The sequence below is a fragment of the Sceloporus undulatus genome, chromosome 4, assembly GCF_019175285.1.
Source record: "Sceloporus undulatus isolate JIND9_A2432 ecotype Alabama chromosome 4, SceUnd_v1.1, whole genome shotgun sequence".
Classification (NCBI taxonomy): domain Eukaryota; kingdom Metazoa; phylum Chordata; class Lepidosauria; order Squamata; family Phrynosomatidae; genus Sceloporus; species Sceloporus undulatus.
In genome coordinates this window covers 106,370,812-106,391,585 of record NC_056525.1, presented here as the reverse complement: position 1 = coordinate 106,391,585, position 20,774 = coordinate 106,370,812, and the positions used below count along the sequence as shown (strand labels likewise).

At 40.4% G+C, this 20,774-nt stretch overlaps 2 protein-coding genes across 4 annotated transcripts in view; one reads left to right on the top strand and one right to left on the bottom strand.

Annotated features, from left to right (window-relative positions):
* Positions 1-10,252, top strand: part of PALMD (palmdelphin) — a 75,552-nt gene extending 65,300 nt beyond the window's left edge. For both annotated transcript variants that reach the window (XM_042464862.1, XM_042464861.1), the window contains exons 5-9: positions 420-534; positions 2,942-2,975; positions 3,064-3,177; positions 4,319-5,422; positions 8,724-10,252. In XM_042464862.1, coding sequence (XP_042320796.1) covers positions 420-534; positions 2,942-2,975; positions 3,064-3,177; positions 4,319-5,422; positions 8,724-8,767 — 1,411 coding nt within the window. In that variant the 3' untranslated portion in view covers positions 8,768-10,252. The remainder of the gene's footprint in view (positions 1-419; positions 535-2,941; positions 2,976-3,063; positions 3,178-4,318; positions 5,423-8,723) is intronic.
* A 1,903-nt stretch (positions 10,253-12,155) lies between these two features.
* LOC121929800 (ferric-chelate reductase 1-like) overlaps positions 12,156-20,774 on the bottom strand; it is a 33,837-nt gene continuing 25,218 nt past the window's right edge. For both annotated transcript variants that reach the window (XM_042465713.1, XM_042465714.1), the window contains exons 13-16: positions 20,164-20,222; positions 18,335-18,478; positions 14,913-14,974; positions 12,156-14,385 (exon numbers count right to left, since the gene is read on the bottom strand). In XM_042465713.1, coding sequence (XP_042321647.1) covers positions 14,293-14,385; positions 14,913-14,974; positions 18,335-18,478; positions 20,164-20,222 — 358 coding nt within the window. In that variant the 3' untranslated portion in view covers positions 12,156-14,292. The remainder of the gene's footprint in view (positions 14,386-14,912; positions 14,975-18,334; positions 18,479-20,163; positions 20,223-20,774) is intronic.

The window sequence follows — 20,774 nt, the reverse complement described above, 5'->3', positions numbered from 1 at the left end:
CTGTCCCTTTACTCACCCTGTTCATATTTCACACCCTATAAATTCACTTGAAATAAGACACACCATTTCTTTCTAAAGTGGGCCAGCCTAACCCTTTGGTAGAGAGAGATAGCACCTTAAGCAGTGGATGCTGGGGTGGAATGATGGTAGAGTTTTCCCATCGTTATTCCTGAATCCCTGGCCAGTTAAATTTCATATGTAATGTTGCAGGATGTAATATCTGGTAAATGCCAGCTGTTCTGAACGTGGCATTATGTTCACATTATGTGACAGGTAAGGGATATCTTGTCCTTCATCTCAGTCATCAAATGTCTTATGCTAGATCTGATATGAAGGAATTGGTTTGCATCTTTTATGCATTATCTTCATTGCAGATGGCACCATTAAACAGTATTCTTTCACATATTGTATGTGTGCAGACTTGAGGAAGAAATTGAAAATCTCGAGAAAGAGGAACTGACAATCTCCGCTAAAGAAAAGGCCATATTAAAGAAGCTTAAATCAGTTGAAAGGACCACAGAGGATATTATAAAGGTCAGAGTCTAATTTTAAAATCCTGACTTCTGATTGTTGCTTTGTAAAAAAAAAAAAATGGTCAGTTAAAAGAGAATGCAGGAATGGATGGAAGCAAGGGAATGGGGTAAGATTACAGCCTGATACATTTCATCAGAAATGAAAAGTGACACATAGGATCATGAAGAACAATATGTCAAGATCAAAGTTATCACAATTTGGAGTGATTCAGGATTTTCATTTTTCAAAATCCATTCCATGCCACAAGAATGTTTCATTACATATTTGCACTTTGTGCTATGAATGGCAACATTATTTGAACATGAAATGACCCAGTTGATTATTAACTTATCTTAGCTGACAGAATGTCAAGAACATCTGGGGAAAGTTTTCCTGTGCTCTGTCACGTCAGAAAACAAAGCTGCTCTCTACACTTATTAACCCTTCAGAAGAAGCCTGAACAAACACACAAACCTGGCAAAACATTCTGTAAGTCAAACAGGCCTGTAGGAATATTGTGCAATTACTACAGTGGGGAAAGCTACTGCCCTTGCTTGCTTCCAAAGCAGTTTAATCCAGGACATGGCAGGGCAGGAAGAGCCACAGACAAAAAGCTGTCTCTCCACAAACCTAGACAGGGCAAATCAATTGACCAATGCCATGTGCCACGTAAGAGACATACATCCAATACCCAGTTCTAAGCTGCTAGAGTAAACCCATTGAATGAATGAAATTACATATATGTTGATGTGCCATTCACCAGTTAACTCAATGGGTTTACTTGAGTAGGGGCTAATAATTGCATTTCAGTCACTACCCTAAATGGAAAAAGGAAATGTTTGAAAGGTACCCAAGAAGAATGGACTGCCTTGATTATTACAGCAGAGCAGACATTCTTCAGAAGCCTTTGGGAGCAGGTGACTTTTCTTTTTTCTAACCACCTCAACCTCCACTAAAGAAAGGAAGATAGTTTGTCCAAAAGTTCGCTACATCCCCAATCCCATGGCTGCCATACCCTCCACCCATTCCTTGGGACAAGTCCCATCCCAACATTACACCATGCCCTCCTTTCTACTTTGTTATTACTAATGAGTAAGCCCCATTATGAGAAAGTTGAAAAATTTCTACTGTTTCTGGGGATATATGTAGCATTCATATATTATGCTTCCAATTATCCTGTCCACAAAGAAAATGGAAAATGTCAAGGGGTCATTTGCCTTTCTAGACTCTGCCACTACATTTCCTCTGAACCTACGTATTCTGCTACCATGTGGTAAATCACAACAATGGCCATTTAAGTGCTACAGGTTATAGTTACTCAACAGTCTTGTGCTTAGGTTCCTACTACTGATATAAAATTAAATAATCTAGGCCAGCTTCCCCCAACATGATTTTTTCTAGGGGTGGAGGATAATAACCCCCATTATCTGCAGCCTGTGAGCATGACTGCTGGGAGTTCTAGTCCAATGCCTATGGAGATCATAAGATTGGGGAAACCTGATTTAAATCACGCACACCAAAATCCTGTTACAAACCCATTATGCTATCATTCATCTCATTGTTTCCCATGGCACTTACATCAGCCAAGAATGCCCCTTTGAGTCCTGTAAAAGGAAAACGGAGTCTAGGCATGCAATCACTGTGGCTGAGAATACCTTTCTGGCTATAATCCCATCCACAGTGCAATACTCATCCAGATGTTTTGAAGAAGGTGAATGCAATTTTTTAAAAAGTCAATTAGGATATTGGATAGGATATTGTTGAGAAGCACCATTTATCATGGGGGCCCAGGTTAACTTGTCGCCTGTGTCAGGAGGACTAACATGGGCCACTCTTGCTATCATTTGTGTTATAACAGCAGCCACTGCCACCATGCCTCTACAAACTTCTCTATGGTTGCTTTGATACCAAAAGCCTAGTCCTGCCAACTGTATATAAAGATGCACTAGCTGCTTTTTTTTTACCCAGAAGGTGGCGAGACAGTAGTGTTAGGGAGTAGGAACAGTAGTTGTGCAATCACATGAGGGAGGGACAAGAAAGCAAAGGGATATACTACAGATGGAGGGAGTTGAGGCAAAGTAAAGGTTTTCCTTGCAACATAGCCACAGTTTGCTGCTCCTGCTATTCAGCCACCTGTATTGCTCACTTCACTCTTCCTAATGGTACAGCCAGCTCTGCTCATCTTCATACACCACTAGTTGCACATTACCCATGATTACTAGAATTAAATCATTGACATTAAACATATATTATAGGCAGCACATCACAACTACTCTCAAATTACAGAATGTTTTTCTTCCTCAAATTCATCCAAATGTTCCCATTTTTACATCAGACTTTACAAAAATAAGAATAAATCAATTTGTGTCATACTTTCTCAAAACTACATGAAAATCACCAAAATAATGTGTTGCTGTTTTTTTCTTAGTCTGTGAAGGTGGAAAGAGTAGAGACTAAAGAAGGTATGTGCACTCAAAGCATAGAATTTAAAATTATTTATGCATCCCAAAGGAGGGAAATGCATATATTGATAAATTGCTCTTTTTATAGAACCTGCTGACTACATATATGCCAACATACCAGATCTTCCCAAATCTTTCAGACCATCTGCACTTAAAAGAACAGGGCACATAGAAACAGAAGATGATGAAGAAAACCGGAAAGGTACTGTTCAGCAATGCTGTTCATGCAAGTGTTACAAAGAACTAAATCTTAAAGGTCTTGGACTGTGATATGAACAGTGAGGTAGAGACACAGACAGAGATAAAGGGTGCATCTATGTTGTAGAAATAATGCAGTTCGACACCACTTTAACTGCCATGGCTCCATTCTACAGAATCCTAGGATGCGTAGTTTGTGAGGCTCCAACACTCTGACAGAGAAGGCTAAAGACTTTGCAAAGCTTAATTTTCCCTTTTACTAAGCCATTGTATAATGGGATTTGAGCATCCATGGATTTTGGTATCCATGAGGTTTCCTGGAACCAAAGCCCAGCATTTACCAAGGGCCCATTGTAATGAGTTAGTATAGATCATTTCATCTACATACCTCAGTACCATCTGCACCACAGCCCTTGGATGCTCTCCATGTAGTGCTCCTTGCACCGATCTCTGTTTCCCAGTTGGTCAGGCATGAGACACAGATGAGCCTCAAGAATGCTGTTTCTCCACCAGACACTGTAGAAGAGAAACCACAGTTGATCAGAATCACTGTGGCAGTGCCAAGAAGAAAGCCTCTATCCACTTTCAGCAATACCTGCAAGTAAGATCAGTGTGGGAAAACATGATCAGAAATCTTGATCAGTTTTACTGTGGAGGGGGATGTATAATGAAACATTTCCTCTCCCTCCCCATTGTGTGTGTGTGTGTGTGTGTGTGTGTGTGTTTATTTAATCAGTACCAACTCCATGAAGGCTTTTTCATCCATTAACATAGTCCTTCACCTAAGAAGATTTGCCCACCCCTGCTAAAAAAAAATCCGCCCGGTTTTACAGCAAAATGCTCACGCATCATGTCCTGACTGCTTCCAGGAGTACAATCCAGCTTTTCAACAGCACACCTATTTTCTGTGTTCCCCATGTACCTTGACTTAAAGAATAATTGGGTAGCAGCTAAGGGGCCTGTTTGGCAGATTCAATGGGGGAAGAAGATTCGGGGGGGGGGGGGCGGTATTAAGTGTCTGGGAGTCACATGTTGCCCACCCCATAGGTCTACTGTTGTCGTGTATAAATTTATTAAGTTCAACATATAATATTAGCAACTGTATTAAACAGCTCTAAAGAAGTTTTCTGTTTTTTCTGATACAGCCCTGTTTGCTATGGAAATCAAAGTTGAAAAAGACATGAAGACTGGGGAAAGCACAGTTTTATCAACAATACCACTTCCGTCAGATGAATTTAAAAGTGCAGGAGTGAAAGTGTATGATGATGGCCGAAAGTCTATTTATGCAGTATGTGCCAACGGAAGCGTCAAAAACAATGAAGTGGATGACCTTGCCCCTGTTGAAGTGGAGGACCTCTTAAGACAAGCAACTGAAAAACAGTCCAAATCACCCACTGAATATCATGAGCCAGTATATGCAAACCAGTTTTGCAGACCCACAACTCCTCAGAAGGATAAGTTAGCCCAGGGACTGAATGGTGACAAAGGTGCTACTCCAAGTAAGATTAACAGACTTGACTATTTTTTAAATGAACCTACCAGTACTAGAGACAAACTGCCTCACACCAAAGAAAATGGTCTAGATCATTCAAAGAGTGATCAGAAAAATCTTCACTCCCCAGGTCTTCAGCAAGCAGGAGGTTCTCTACCAATCAGTCCTCCAAACAAGGTAGCAACAAATGTTCAAAGGGAAATTATACAAGAAGCTGTTGGCAAGATGAGAGAAAACCAACAAGATCCATATCTGAGAAAAACTGTAAACACTAATGAAAGGCCTTCTCCTATAACACTAAAAAGTGATGAAGATTCTAGTTACAGTGTAGTCCAAGCTGTACCATGTTACGTGGATGACACAGAACCTGTTACAATGATTTTTATGGGATACCAGCAAGTGGATGATGAAGAACTCAATAAAACTGTCTGTGGATATGATGGGATTATCCATGCAGAACTTGTTGTCATCGATGATGATGATGGAGAGGAAGAGGACAGCAAGGAGAACAATAAAGCTGAGACACCCTTGTATCATCCAGTGGGTCCTTACAGCCAGGTCTACCAGCCACCCAGCCAAACAGGAGCAACTCGACAGGGAAACACCAACAAAATTGCTGGTGACAATACAAATGACTCACCTTACAAAAATTCCATTTCACTCAAGGAACAAGAGGAAAGTTTAAGCCACTCTACCTACAATGGTCAACTCGATAGCCAGTTAGCAGGTGATGGAACTGAAGATCCCTCCTTAACAGGTAAAAAACCAAGCAAGTCACGGCGCTGTTGCACTCTCATGTGATAAACTGGTTACTCCAGTTACACTTCCTTCCTTCCTATTGTTTCTTCTCCTTATGTCTGACTAATATACAATTTCTACCCTATTCCCTCCTTATTTTCTATGTTCCAATACATCCATCTAATCTTTAAGCATGTGCAAGCCAACAATGGTTACAAGATTTTTAAGGATCTAACTGCTAAAAAAAATTAAGACTACTTCAAAGCTTCATGAAGTAGGTAATGGGGCAGGGGATCAGAGATGGATCTTTCTACTTTGAATGCATCCCAAAAACACTGATTACAAAAACATTCACTCCTTGTCCTTGTGGCATGTAACAAAAATGGGTTCAGATTGCATTTTGGTGGTAAACAATAGCATTTTTTTCTTATTTTATGGATTTCCTATTTTGGAACTCAATTGTGCCTCTGTCTTCTTAACTTTGTACTGTACACTATACCTTGCACCTTAACTCAGAAATATTGGTTTAACAGATTTGCATTACTTTTAACCACACGTTTAGATATCTTTTTTTTAAGTCAGTCTGTGTGTCTCTTTGTGTATGTTTTTCTTAGTACGGCTACAACCAAATTTGTTTGTCTCTCTGTAAACTCTGGTATTCTGTCCATCTACCTTGAATAAAAATGTCTTACATTTTCTAACTTGTTTGCATGAAATCTTTAACTCTTCTTCTCACTGTAAGCCTATTACTTACCAATTTATTCTGAAAGCACAAAATAACCTTGAATCCAAATTGCATTCTGATTCATGTTAATACTGTATCTAAGCACTAAAATTTGATGAATGTAAGCTCTGTTAGGTGAGTGTAACACTGCCCTTTCTGCGTCTTATTGGCCTAATCCTTAAGCCAGTGAAGCCACAGTACTAAGAATTAGAACCATTGACTTGGTTCAGCATTGCTGTCATCCTACAAAGCCTTACACGGAAGGAAGTTCTATTAACAAAAATCAATAAGGCCTACATCAACAACAGTGAATTTAGTACCAGGACATCCAAATACTTTCTGAATGTGAGAGAGACTTATTCCTCTGAACTAAAATTTTGGAACAGAAATTACCGTAGACTACCTGGCAGTGAAGAATTCCTACAGAACTTAGTATCCACTGTGTTGACACTGAATTGCTGTCCTTGTTTTGGTTCCCTTCTCCATACCTCTTCCCACACATTGTTATAAGGCCTGGCCACACACTGAATAAGCAGTGAATGCTAGGAAATGAGTAATTTTCTAAAACAATCTCATAATTACCCGGCTTGCTCTAAAAAGGAAACAAAGCCAGGAAGACCTGCTGTAACCAAGGTAGTAATGTACAAAGAGCTGTTTGTTTTCTTGGCATTTTTTTCTTGGGGGGGGGGGATTCAGCTTATGAATGCCAAAGAAATAATTGCCACTCCAATACACTTGGAGTGTACAAGAGCCAGTGAAACATTCCTAGATACCTTTGTAGGAATACAGAGAGCCAAAAATGGCTAAGGAGTGAAAAGAAAGGTTGGGTGGCCACCCAGTGTACGCATAGGAAGAGATTCTGTTCATAGTGAAAAAGGCACAAGTGTCAGTTGGCTAGTTTGAAAAAAGGGCAGCCTTACATAGAGATGAAAAAACTACCACCCTCCATATGTTATTGGACTGCAGCTCCCATCATACTTCACCATTGACCAGACTGGCTGAGACAGATGGGAATGTGTGCCTGGCAATAGCTGGCAAGCAGATTTCCTAGCCATGTTCTGCATGTCACCATGAAGTTCAATAATGCAATCTATACAATTTGTCCAATGCATATATTTTCTGCATAAGCACCTTTATACTACATAGTGCAGGAACATAAAAAAACAAATCCCTGTATGAGTCCCAGGAGATTTTTAGAAACAACAAACACTCTTTCTAACTTAGGCTGTTAGAACCCTTGGTGTGTAGAATGCTACTTGTGTATGCAGGTCATTGCACTATTCAGCACAGGGTGCTAGAAGTAACTAGGTCCATGTCCACTGGTTATATCAATCTATATTTGCTCCATGGATAGACCCATTCTGATCTATTTTCACATTAATGCAGCAATGACAAGTGGCTCTGGTTTTTTAAAAAAAGAGCTATCCACAGTGCTGAACATAGCATGGGGGATAGCATTCAGCATCTTGGATAGCTCCTTTAAAGTTCTGACTCAATGATTCACCACTCCACTGTCATAGGACCTGCTAGCCAGTACTGCTTTAATCTGCATGGACAGTCCCTTTAAGTTTCACACTCAAAAACTGTATTTGTATATGCAATTTTCCTCCAAAAGTCATCTTTCCAGATGTATTTCAATATGTCTGAGTTAGAAATTGCTTTGGAAGTCTTGGGAAATATGAAATCCTTTGGATAACCATGTTATGGTCCTTATTTTACTCCAGCTGGCATACCCTGCCCTTCAAATTAGTATCTCTTTTGGTTGATTTACCCTTGGGTTTTAGTAGAACACAAGAACCACAACATTTGAGAATCCACTGTGTGCCTGGTACAGTAGCCAGAACGGTGGACACAGAAATGGAAAACACATCTTTTCTAGTCACCAACATAGCTGTTACAGACAGGCCAAATAAAGCTGCTTCGAGTCACTTTGGAGGTATGGTATTTCAATGATGCATGGTCCTAAGAGTCCAAAAGCCGACCAAAGCACACTACTTTCTAAGGACTGGAATGCAGCTTTGGTGCGGCTTTTGGACTCTTAGGACGCATGCATCATTGAAATACCATACCTCCAAAGTGACTCGAAGCAGCTTTATTTGGCCTGTCTGTAACAGGCCATAGAACTGAAAACGCAACTTCAATTATCACTATGGTTGCATCTACACTGTAGAAATAAATTTTTTGGTCCATTTTAATTGTCATGGCTCCATCCTACAGAATCCTTGTATTTGTGTTTGGTGAGGCACTAACCTCTTTAGCAAGGAGGCTAAAGACCTTATAAAACTACAGATCCCAAGGTTGTACTGGATGGAGCTACAGCACTTAAAGTGTTGTCAACATGAAGTATTTCTACAATGTAGCTTCACCGTATGTCACCTAAGTAGAAGTGTTTCTTTTGACTGTTGCCTGTGCTATTATCCCTCTCTGCACTAACAACCTCTGATTTTAACACTATTAAAACCATGCTTTCTCTGAGAGCTAGCCTAACTATATGAGGTAAGTTTATGTCTTACACATACATTCAAAAATAGAATCATCCATGGAATAATACTTTAATATTCATTGTGATGTTTCCTTTTTTTTTTTTATTTTACAGCTCTGAGAATGAGAATGGCAAAACTGGGGAAAAGGGTGATTTAACATCTGTAGCGGAATAATGCTAAGTATCTGGATGTGTGATATGAACCAAAAGAAGAATTTTCTACATTTTTGTCCTGGGTGGCTTTTGCTTATTCAGATATACATACATAGGAATAATGGCACTTTATATGGAAGAAAAATGGACAGCGATAAAATTTGCCACTCCAGATCCATAATAATTTAAAATTTGGAGGCCCTTTTAAGGATGACTGGTAAGAATAATTGGAAATTTTCAGTGTTAAGATTTGTTCTAGGAACCTAAGAGCCAGTATCTTGAACACACACACACACACCCTTAACAACATGTGTTACTACATCAGGGATGGACAATTGTGGAATCACAGGGGACCACGTTAGCCTCCCAGGGGAACTTCAAGGGTCGCAGCCTCTCAATACACCAGCTCCTGAAAAGAATAAACTTGTTTTGCCTTTAGGCAAACCACTTCTTATTTACTTCCTCTATCAAAAAAAGGCTTTTCCTTGTCCTAAATTGGTCCAGGGTGGTCCCAAAACATGGTGGAAACATGGTAGTAATGCGGGGGCAAAACCATTTTTGGAAAATTATTTTTGGGAAAAAGTTGGTCATGTTGCTCTGGGGTGCCCAGGAGCTTCCAAACATGGTAGATCTGCCCTCTACCCGCCCTAGAGAGATTTGGGTGGGCATTTTGGAGCAAACAAAAATTGCTCACACAAAAACTGGTTTCCTGTAGGGTCACAAAAATGACCCAGAAGCACATGTAGCCAACTCTGTGTTACAGTATAACTTTTGTATTTTCTAAAACCACTTACTTGGCCAGATACAGACTAGAGTTCATCATGACATTTGCAATTATCACAGTCCATCCATCCCTTCACCTTAGAGGTCAGGCAAATATGTTTTTTGTTGTTTGATTCTTACTGACTAGAAGAGAAAGGGAATGTTAAAGAGGTAACTGGCAACTACCAGCCTGAAGACAGGAGGAACTTTATTCCAGCAGCCAGCTTTGGTTGAAATTATTCTTACCTAACTAGATGCACCTACCTGCTTAAGAACTTTTGTCTTCCGTAGAGCTAACTGGTTTTACTAGAGGCTATGTTTCAAGTTTCAGCCTGCTTCATATTAACAAAGTACATATATTTGCAAGGGGGAGCTAAATGAAATAACAGATTATGCTTTCAAATCTTAGATTTCTATTTGCCCCAGGAAATTTAGGCTCATGTGGATCTTTTTTATGTGTTCAACTTGGCCACCGTGTCCAAAAAGAGCTAACTGCTATTAAACCTGAGCAAGAGCACCACACAGTGTCTCCATAGTGGAAGTGGCATTCCTAACATTCTGTTTTATATGAAACCAATACTAAACGTGACAACACTGCCCCTTCTCTACAAAAGACAGAAATGACAACAAGGAAAGATGGATTAGTTCTGGGGTCCAGCCTCAGAAATGTATCAACAGTATACCTTGTGAAAGACTTTGGCTTTATTTTATTAAAGGAAGGAGGATACATAACATGTATGGTTTATTGTTATGAAGACATGGGCAGGCTTTGAGTATTTCCCATCTTATACAGAATTATATCTATGGCAAAAAGCACTAGAAGGGATGGGGGAAAGAGGATGTCCTTTCCAAATGTCTTCACTGACCGACTTTTTTGGGTGGGACCCAAGATCTCTGGAATTATTCAATGAAAGGCACTTCCAGTTGTTGTTTCTTTGAGATCTCAATCCCTTCTCTGCCCTGACAGCCAAATTATGTTTAGAATCCAGTTCCCATTTTCCTCTTGTCTACTCCAAAGTAGGGACACAACAACATAGAGCAGGTCAGCCCTATTAGCTCCCAAGCACAACTGAAGATACCTGGTCTTATCTACATGATTAAAATACTGCTCATTCCAGTAGATTAAAATACAATCCTGCCACATGTGATTTGCTGGAGTTCGGGCCTTTTTCAATAGTGATGGGAATGCAGACTGCTTAAATTCTAGAGAAAAAGGCTTTGTGGTTTTTACGGGAGTATCAAATGTGTGGCCTCAAGCTTCCCCCCAATTTAAGACCAGGAGTGGCATTTTTTTCTGAAATAGGAAGTGAACAGAAATTAAACAGAAAGGTCTGTTACAGACTGCCAAAATAAAGCTGCTTCGGGTCTCTTTGGAGGTATGCTGTTTAAATGATGCATGCATCCTAAGAATCCGGAAGCTGCACCAAAGCTGCACTCCAGTGCTTAGGAATGGAGTGTGGCTTTGGCAAGACCTCCGGACTCTTAGGACACATGCATCATTTAAATAGCATACCTCAAAAGAGACCCGAAGCAGCTTTATTTTGGCAGTCTGTAACAGGCCAAAGTTTTAAAACAGGTCTCTCCTAGGCATTAAAAACATAGTGAAAAATGCTCCACATACATCCCATTGGACCTCTGTCAGCAATGTATTTGTAGGGAGTGCAGCAGGATATAGCCCCCAAGGTCTCCTGGGAGGCTAATGCAGCCACTTGCTCTTCCACAGTTGCCCAGTCCTCTTCTAAAGCCAAACACCTGTATCGCCCCCACCCCCATTTCTGCACAGTTTCTGGGGGAAGGCTCACAAAGACTACATTATAATTATAATTGCCAGTATTGATTCCATTTGTGGGGGACAAGTGGCCATGCAGTTTTGGTATTGCATCGCCCACAATCCCTCATCATTAGCTGCTGTCTAAGTCAAATGGGAGTTGCATTCCAACAAGATCTGGAGGATTACAGGTTTAGCACTCCTGACTTGCCCTTCTAGCAGGAAGCAGCATCAACCTAGTGTCAAAAGCTTCAAGGGCAGGAGTGGGAATTGTGCAGCCTTTAGTGTTGCTGAACTGCAGCTGCCATCATTCTTCACTATTGACTGTGCAGGTGTTGCAGTTCAACAGTAAATATCAGGATAGCTGCATGATTTCCACCTGGCACTTCCTGGTTATATCCATATTATCTTCATGTAGAATCAGTGCTGACATCAGAGCCACCTGTTAAACTGATGACAGATAGGATCCTTCTCATAAGAACTAAGAGATTCTCCTGGATTTCCATGCATGTATATCATGGGTGATATTTCTGCTTCTAGAAACAAGTCCGAATGCTGTTGACATGTGTAAAGGATCTAGATGCATCAGTAAATCAGAAACTCAATAGGAGTCAGCTGTGCAATGCAGCCACCAAATGAGCCACTGCAATTCTGGCTGCTTCAACATGATCAAGATTAAGTAGCAGTGCCATTCTATTCTGCATTGGTCAGGCCTCACCTGGAATACTGTGTCCAGTTCTGGGCACCACAGCTCAAAAAAGATATTGACAAGCTGGCATGTGTCCAGAGAAGGGTGACCAAGATGATTAAAGGAACAACTAAGGGAACTGAGTACTAAACGTGATGACATGATAGCCATCTTTAAATATCTGAAGGGATGAAATGTGGAAGATGGAGCAAGCTTGTTTTCTGCTGCTCCAGAATCAAGAACACAAACTAAAGGGTTCAAATCACAAGAGAGATTCCACTTAAACATTACCAAGACCTTATTTGCTACAAGGACTATTCCAACAGTGAAATAGAGTGTCTTGTCCTTCTTTGGAATGAGAGGTTGCATGGGCATCTTTCAGGAATGCTTAGCTGTATTCCTGCATGGCAAGAAGTTGGGCTAAATGGCCATTTGGGTCCCTTCCAAGTCTAAGATTCTGTGACTTGTTGCTGGGCAAATCAGAGTAACTTCATGTAGATATTGAATCACAGGAATTTAAAGCAACTTTGCAAGCTTTGTACTCACAATAATTGATTGGGTTCTTTTGGTGCAAACATGTTTGTAGCAGGTACACGAAAGGCCAGCAACTGTTATACATTCAACAGCTACTCCATTTCTCAAATTCTCAAACCATACATTTGCTTGAGGTAAGTACAATGATGCTTTCAGAATAATAACTCCTTTTTTAAAAAAAGTCAATGTAATTTACAAACATTTTAATTTAAACAATTTATATTTTTATAACAAGATAAAAGTACTGGAATGCAATGCACAACTATAAAATTTAAGTAGTCTCACCTTTGATTTTGTGGCAAGTTGTGAAAGCAATTAGATTTCAAGAGGACTGAAATTATCAGTATCTACTGGATCTTTCGGGGACAGGTGATCATGAAATCTTGTGATCTGCATGGCAGTTACATCAACTATATTCATAGCAAATTGACACAAACTGTTTTCTTCCTATGGGAATACTTCCAGTGTTGGGCAAGCAAAGGTCTGCTCCCACAATAAAAATTCCCTGTCCCTAACAAACCCTTACATCCCCCAACCCAGATCCAAAAATCCCCCAATCTTTCTAAGACCAGAGGCTGCAGAAAGAGGAGGAACAGCCCTGTTGCTCAATTTCATTCTAATGGCAGGCAGACACAATTGGATTCCCCCTTCAAAAAACAAAACAAAATATAAACTAATATGAAATACAGCAGTTGGCACTCGTTCTACAGTCTTTTGTGCATAAAAATAACAATTTACATAGTGACTAGTTATCTTTTTTTAAAAAAACCCTCAGGCTGAACAGAGAGGGGGTGGATGGTTTGCTACGATGTGCAAATGTGAAGTTACAAAAGAAGAGAGGATGTTCAAATAGTTTTCATCACTCTTTGAATGCTCGGGGTTTTCACTGTTAACACCTACAACCTGTCAATCAAACTAAAAATCCTAAACTATTTCATTCACTTCTCTCCATGTTGTTCCTTTAAGAAGACCCCCCCCCCCCGATCAACCATGGGTGGAGGTGGTACCAACAGCTATCTAATACCTATTTGGCTTCCATTCACATAGAGCCCTCTTGCCTCTAAGATTCACAAATATTTCCAGATTTAACAGTTGGAATACCCATGGACAAAGGCTCCATAAATCCTAGCACCTTCGTCTCAACTGGAGTCAAAGTACAAAAACTGGGAGCCTCTTGTGAACGTCATTATTCTTCAAGTATAGCTCCATAACATTGTGGCTACAATTATCTGTGCTCAGATGGAGTGAGACAGAGTATAAACCATCCTTGATCATACAGACTCTAAATATATGGGGTTCCACATTCTCTCACACCATAATGGTGATCGTCTGTGACAAGACATGCTGGCCCACCATGAAATCATATCAAGGTGGTGAAGAAACAGTTGAACAACAAGTATCCCAGATCAGATACACAGGGAGCCTCAAGCCCAGCTTGTTGAAAGCAATATCCTTTCTTCTAGCCTTCTGGTGCCAGATGAAACTGAATATCAAGAATATGAATATCGACATTGAGATGAGATGGTCAGTCATTGGGACGAGAGAGGCAGGTCCAAATCAGGATTGGGACCTCATGACTCAACATATTTAATTTCATTATCCAATGACTGCATGGCAGTGAAAATCCAGTTCACACACAATTTCTTAAATCTTGGATTTGTAATAAGAGTTTCATTCAGAGATTGGTCTTTCTGCTGTGAGCATCAGTAAAATATTTTAGTCCCAGAGAGGCAATCCTTTTGCACAAGTTTTTCAGAGCACTAAATTCTTCTTCACAGTCATATTTGTACAATTGCTGTCAGGAAGTTGCTGAGGAATGCAATATTTCCACAAATGTAGATGAATAGCACTGTCTTTTTAAATGTATGGCCCTGGAAAAAGGGAGAAAAACAAAAGTTGAGGGCTCATGCCTGTTTATGAAAACTCACATACCAATTCAGAAAAATCCTGTCTACCAATCCTTTCAAAGTGCACCACAGAGATGCAAAATCTTCACTTATTTCATTCTCTTATGCAAGAACAAATGGCTTCAAAAGCAATCATAACACTACCCAGTGTAGAAGGAAGTACTACCATAGTATCAAGGGTATGAGCAGAGAAGAATATCAGTCTGAACATAATCCCAATATGGTGACTTTTTTGTAAGCACAAAGGGTCATTAACCTGTGCTGCTCCTACTCACTGACAATGATGTAGTTCAGTGCTGGCACATCTAGAGCTCTCTTCTCTGGTTTTTGCTGGAATGCAGTTCCCATCATCCCTAGCCAGCTTAAGGGTTAAAATCATCAGAGCATCCACCAGTCTCTTTGAAGACTGCTTTGCATTCTGAAAGAATTCATTTGCATTGTCTTCTCTTAGTTCCATGTGTCCCATCTCTTTCATGCACACACATGCTTACCTGTGCTTCTGTGGAGTTAATAGACTGCAAAATTTGTATCCTGTCCTCTTCCACCACTTCAACTACAAGAGACAAGTATTATTAGAGTGATAGGGATGAGAGACATATTTGCTGCCTCATATTCACTTTCACACATCCCTATCTACCTTCCTTCCAGGTTGCTTACAAGACTCACTTAAAACAGGGAAAGCAAAAATGCAGGAGGAGGCCCTCAGGTCACATACAGCCCACTCAAGCACCCAGTGCAGCCCCCCACACACACATTCACACAACCCACACAGGGTGTAGAAATGACTGATAAGACACTGTAAAACATCTGGGGCTGGAAGTGAAATTAAATAGGAATTTAAATCCTATTTCATTCTTAGTGCTAAAAATGAAAACAGAAGGTTTTCTCAAACCTTTAGGTTTGAATAAGGGGTGGGTGCAGCCCATTGATATCTGAAGTCTGGAAAGTCTCCAAATTCTCTGAAGATGTCCATCATTGGCTTTTGAACAAACAACTGTTACCCACAGATAATGTTCAACTGCAAGTCTCCTTAGCTTTATCCAGCTCAGCCAATGGTGAAGGATTATGGGAACATTGTGAAGTCAAAGGCTTTCATGGCCGGCATCCTTAGTTTTTTGTAGGGTTTTCAGGCTATGTGGTCATGTTCAAAGAGGATTAGTGTCTGCATGAAATTCTGGACCATGCCAACAACCATCAGGTCAGAATGCACAGGGAAGCCATTGAAATCCATAAACATCTGAATAATTTCAACCAGAAAGAAGAAACCCTTAAAGTGTTGTTCACTTTGGCTACCAGTCCTGAAGAATAGCAAAATGAGGACTCAGCAAATGCAAATGAGAAACTACCCAAGGTCAGGGGCTTTCCCAGCAGATAATAATCACCAGTTAGCAGACACTAATCCTCCTTTGCATATCCTCCCACCCTGAGGACCTGCCATCAACAACAGAACAATACACAGATTAACATGGAATTTCCTCCAGACCCAGGGTCACACAGTGTGTGTGTGTGTGTGTGTGTGTGTGTGTGTGTGTGCGCACGCACACGCGCACGCACACACAGAGAGCTCTATTCTATGCCAACATTCTCTGAAGATGCCAGGCACAGATGCTGGCGAAACATCAGGAATAGACTCTTCTAGAACATGCCCACATAGCCCGAAAAACCCACAAAAAACTAATAATGTGAACAGTTAACCATCATACTTTGGAAGTTGCCCACTCCATCTTTAAAAGGATGTATGTAAAACAACAGGCACGTTTCAACAGAACTAGTCCATTTGAGACACATCTGCTTTACATCAGGATTACTCAAAGTGGGGGTCCATGGACCAGTGCCAGTCCACAAGCCACCAGCTGCCAGTCCCTGGAAATTTCCAGCAAATAATCAAAGAATTGTAGCTAATGGACACAAATACAGTACTGGCCCCTGCCATACTGAGGGGGGAGGGGGTGTGAGTCCTATATATCAAAGATCTTAAGAAGCACTGGTTTATATTGTGCCACTGAGCTTCTTCTACCAATTCACACCCTACTAACAACCAGGTTTGATTTAAGGCATCTTGTGAAACCAGCACATTCTCTTTTAAATGGAAGAATGAAGATGTTTGTCTGGCCTCCCCTTCCTGGACAATTGTGGAAAAAAGGCCCTAAACTGAAAACAACCTAGTACCACACAAACATTATAGTCTGTGACACTATAGAAAAGCAAGGAGAACATAAGGCTTCATATGACAATTTAGCTAGTGCTCTGTCCTTCAGAACACTACAATACACAAAACATAATGTTTTGTACATTGATAACATTTATACCTTCCATTTTATATTCCCTCCAAGTATAGATAGAAAAAGTCAGGTGCCTGCTTCCATTTGTTGCAAAGAACAGCAATGGAAAAAGAAAGCCCAACATTGGCATGGTACAGACCGTGTAAAAGCGCCATGCTGGCACCGATTTTTGGGTTAGGGGCCGCGTAGCAACTGTGCAGTCCCTAACCCTAATACGTGCTGACAGCACAATAATGGCAGAGTCCCATGTACACGGGCGCTGCCATTATGACATAAGGGATGCATAGCATCCGCATGTTGCACCATGCCAGTTACGTCACGAGTGCGCCATTGGCACACTCGCAACATAACTATTGAGCACGAAAAAGAACCTGTTTTTTCTGGGTTCTTTTTACTACAGAGTGACGGCACGTGATTTGGGGGCTGCCCCTCCCTCCAGAGTAAAAACAGGTGCCTGCAGACCGCTGTTTCGCGGTGGTCTGTACTAGGCCATACTTACACTGGATCTGGATGCTGCACTTCTGTGTGCCAGAAAAGGAAAATATATTTACCAATTAGGAAGTGCATTACAGATTGTGCTTTCATGAGCCTAGGCTGCCACAACTGCAGCCATTTGCACAGGTTCTTAGCATGGCAGCACATTTGGAAATGAGGCATGCTGAGTGACACCCAGTTTCACAGTTCTAGTATGGTTCTTAGAAATTTGCATGGTTGCAAGATATTGTAAGTCACAAAGATTAATTTTTTTGCTTATATGCACCATGTTTGGACAATATTTCAACATTCACTTTTTTTTCAATTGATGCTCAATGACACCAGCTATCATTTTGCAATTTAAGTTGAAAAATACCAAACAAGATGTTCATTTAGTGGTGGCTGCATATGGGGTGAAATGCAGCAAGTGCATGCAGATTTGTAAGGTGCTAACTGTGAAGTAAACAAATTCATTCACTTTGGTCTAATATGCACTGCAAAAATAATGAAGTTTGACACCGCTTTAACAAACTACAAATCCTAGGACTCCATAGCCCTGAGCCATGGCAGTTAAAGCAGTGTCAAACTGCATTATTTCTGCAGTGCAGATTAGAATGGAAACAAGAAAGTGACTGAAGTAGTTGGTAGTTCTTTCAATGATTGTAGGAAGAGCTGATGAAAAGAAAACAAAAGACCAAATCCCCACTTAGCTATGATCTCATCTAGTGGCTCTCTCTATCCATTTTTATCTCTACTGTCCGTTTTGCAACCTCAACCTTTGGCTCACAAAGAAACTCAACTGGCAGCTCTTTGATCTCCAAACCTATCTATCTTTTAGCTGCCACAAACTGAAGGAGAGATCAGTTTAGACATTCACTTCACCAACCTCTTCTACCACATGAATATCTAGCACTACTATGTAAATTGCTGACCAAGTATATGACATTATTTTCTCAGAAAGAGAGAAAGAGAGACTGTGCACCTGCAAAATTCACAGCAAATCTCAAGGGCAGAAAATAAGTAGATTAAGACTAACCTGAAGTGGTCTTAAAGTCAACCTCTTTTAAGTACCACAAATAGTTGAAAGGTTTATTTTATGTTTTGCTTGTTACAACTGCTTTATTTTCAGTGCAAAACTGAAGTGTAATTCTTTGTACCTTTGCGAACGAGATAGTAGCCATGTATTTCCAGAAGAATATCAGTGCCAACATGCCAAGCTACAAATCCAGTCATTGCATACGTATCCCATGGATCTGGAAGATTGAGAGCTGGCAAGTCCATTCCCAGGAACATTGTCACCACTATGTAAGAACAATACACAGTTTATACACTTATTTTTCTTCAGATAATAACTGAACTTCTGAAAAATACTCAAGGAATTTCACTGACAATAGGTAGTTCTCCTCAGTAGATCATTACTGTCAGATATGTCACCACTCCTATAGAACGTAACAAGGTCCAAATACCCTAAATGCATCAGATCCCATCTGATCTTGGAAGCTAAGAAGAGTCAGCCCTGGTTAGTACTTGGATGTGAGACTGCCAACTAATACCAGGTGCTATGGGCTATATTTCAGAAGAAGGAACTGGCAAAACCACCTTGCCTATTCCTTGCCTAAGAAAATACTATGAAAAATCTATGGGATCACCATAAGCTGACAAGCACATACATAGTATATAATGGTTTGAGTAGTGTAGTGGTTTCAGTGCTGGGTTAGGGTTAGGACTCTAGGAGACCATGATTCAAATCCCCAATTAGCCATGGAAACCCATTGGATGACCTTGAGCAAGTCATATTCTCTCATCCTTAGAGGAAGGCAATGACAAATCTTCTCTGAATAAATCTTGCCAAGCAAACCACATTCAAGTGTTTTCATAAGTCAGAGTCAACCTGAAGGCACGTAACAACATAGATGGGTAACCTCCACAAAGTCCTAGTTAGCTTCCTCTTTGTGGCATGAAAGTGACTCTGGACTCTCAATGTCTGTCTTTACAATGTATATATATGCATAAACTCTACAACGGGTAGGCAACCTTATTGAGCCGGGGGCCGGGTTGCTGTCCCTCAGACAACTGGGGGGGCCGAAGCCAAAAAATAAATTATATATATATATATATATATATATATATATATATATACCAGGATATATATATATATAAACCAGGACAAATGTAGAACAAAATTTTCAAATGGAAGACACTTTTTTTTTAAAAAAAATGGAGGACACACGAAAAAATTTGCTGATTTTTTAAAAAATGTTAATATAAATGGATGTTTCTGAGGCTTCTATAGACAATTGCTCCCCAAAGGCCCCGGCGGCAATCGGAGGCAGGACCGGGCTGGGGCCGGTCCCAAGGCCTCGGCGGGCCGCATCTGGCCCACGGGCCACAGGTTGCCTACCCCTGCTCTACAAGATTCCACCAAGGAGATATTCTATTGAGAAGGCATTGACTTAAGTAGAGCATTGGAGGCAGACAATGTTTCTGACAGGTAAGAACAAACTAGATTACATACAAAGATGCTCATCACCAGAAAGATGGCCATCAGATGACAAACAGGACAAAGTAACTATTCATACAGTATTTTCAATCTATATTAGTGGACTGACTATGTATCTCAGTTAAATCATATATCATTGTATAGGAATTGAGTATAAACCATACTCCCACATCTGAACAGGCTTTTGGCACTAGTTTTATACAAGATAGTCCAACACCCACACCACTGCACATATAAGCAGCATTGACACATTCCCAGAGGTGGATATTTTTTAAAAAATCATATATTGATTTTACTTTAAGTTAGCAGGAATAAAGAATGAAGTTTCAACCTCATGTTAAGAACAGGTAGCATAGGACTTTGTTATAGAAGTCACAAACTGTTTTTCTAAAGCCTCACTAAGTGTAACCATTACTGTATTTATTCTCCCTGGCCCTCTTGCAAATCCAACATTTTAAGCAACACCAGAATGGGTTAATTACTTACCAGCAAGTATTCTAGCAGTTGTACCAGTGCTCCAGTGTAACCAGTTGAAGATTTCCCTTCTGATCCCCAAAAGATAGAAAAATAATCAATGAATAGTTTTTAACACCATAATTAAAAAGAGGGGAAGGGGTTCAGCATTTGAATAAAACATTATTAGGACTGCTGTAAACTGGAGAATTTTTGAACATATGGGGCTTCAGAATTTCTTTTGGGCAGGTCCAACCTTACACATTTTTCCATCTGCAGTGAAGAACAAGATGGTGCCCTCTACATTAACATGCAAATGCAAATCAGATCAGCAGATGAATCTTACTTCAGCACCGGCAACAGAATATTGCCCTCCACCTCTGAAAATAGTAAGTCTAGCCTGGGATAAGGGCAGGCTGGGGTGCAAGAAAGACCATGTGATACATGCAGCTCTGCTTTCTAGTTCTATACCATTACTCACTGATCCATGAGGCAACTGCCTTACCCTGTTTAATGGTAGGGTCAGTCTGGTTTTTAAAATCTGCCCATATCCAGCATTACATGCGTATAGCAATATGATCATTAGCCCACTTCTAAATGGATTCAGAATAATGTCCTCACAATCCCATTAGGAAACCATGGGA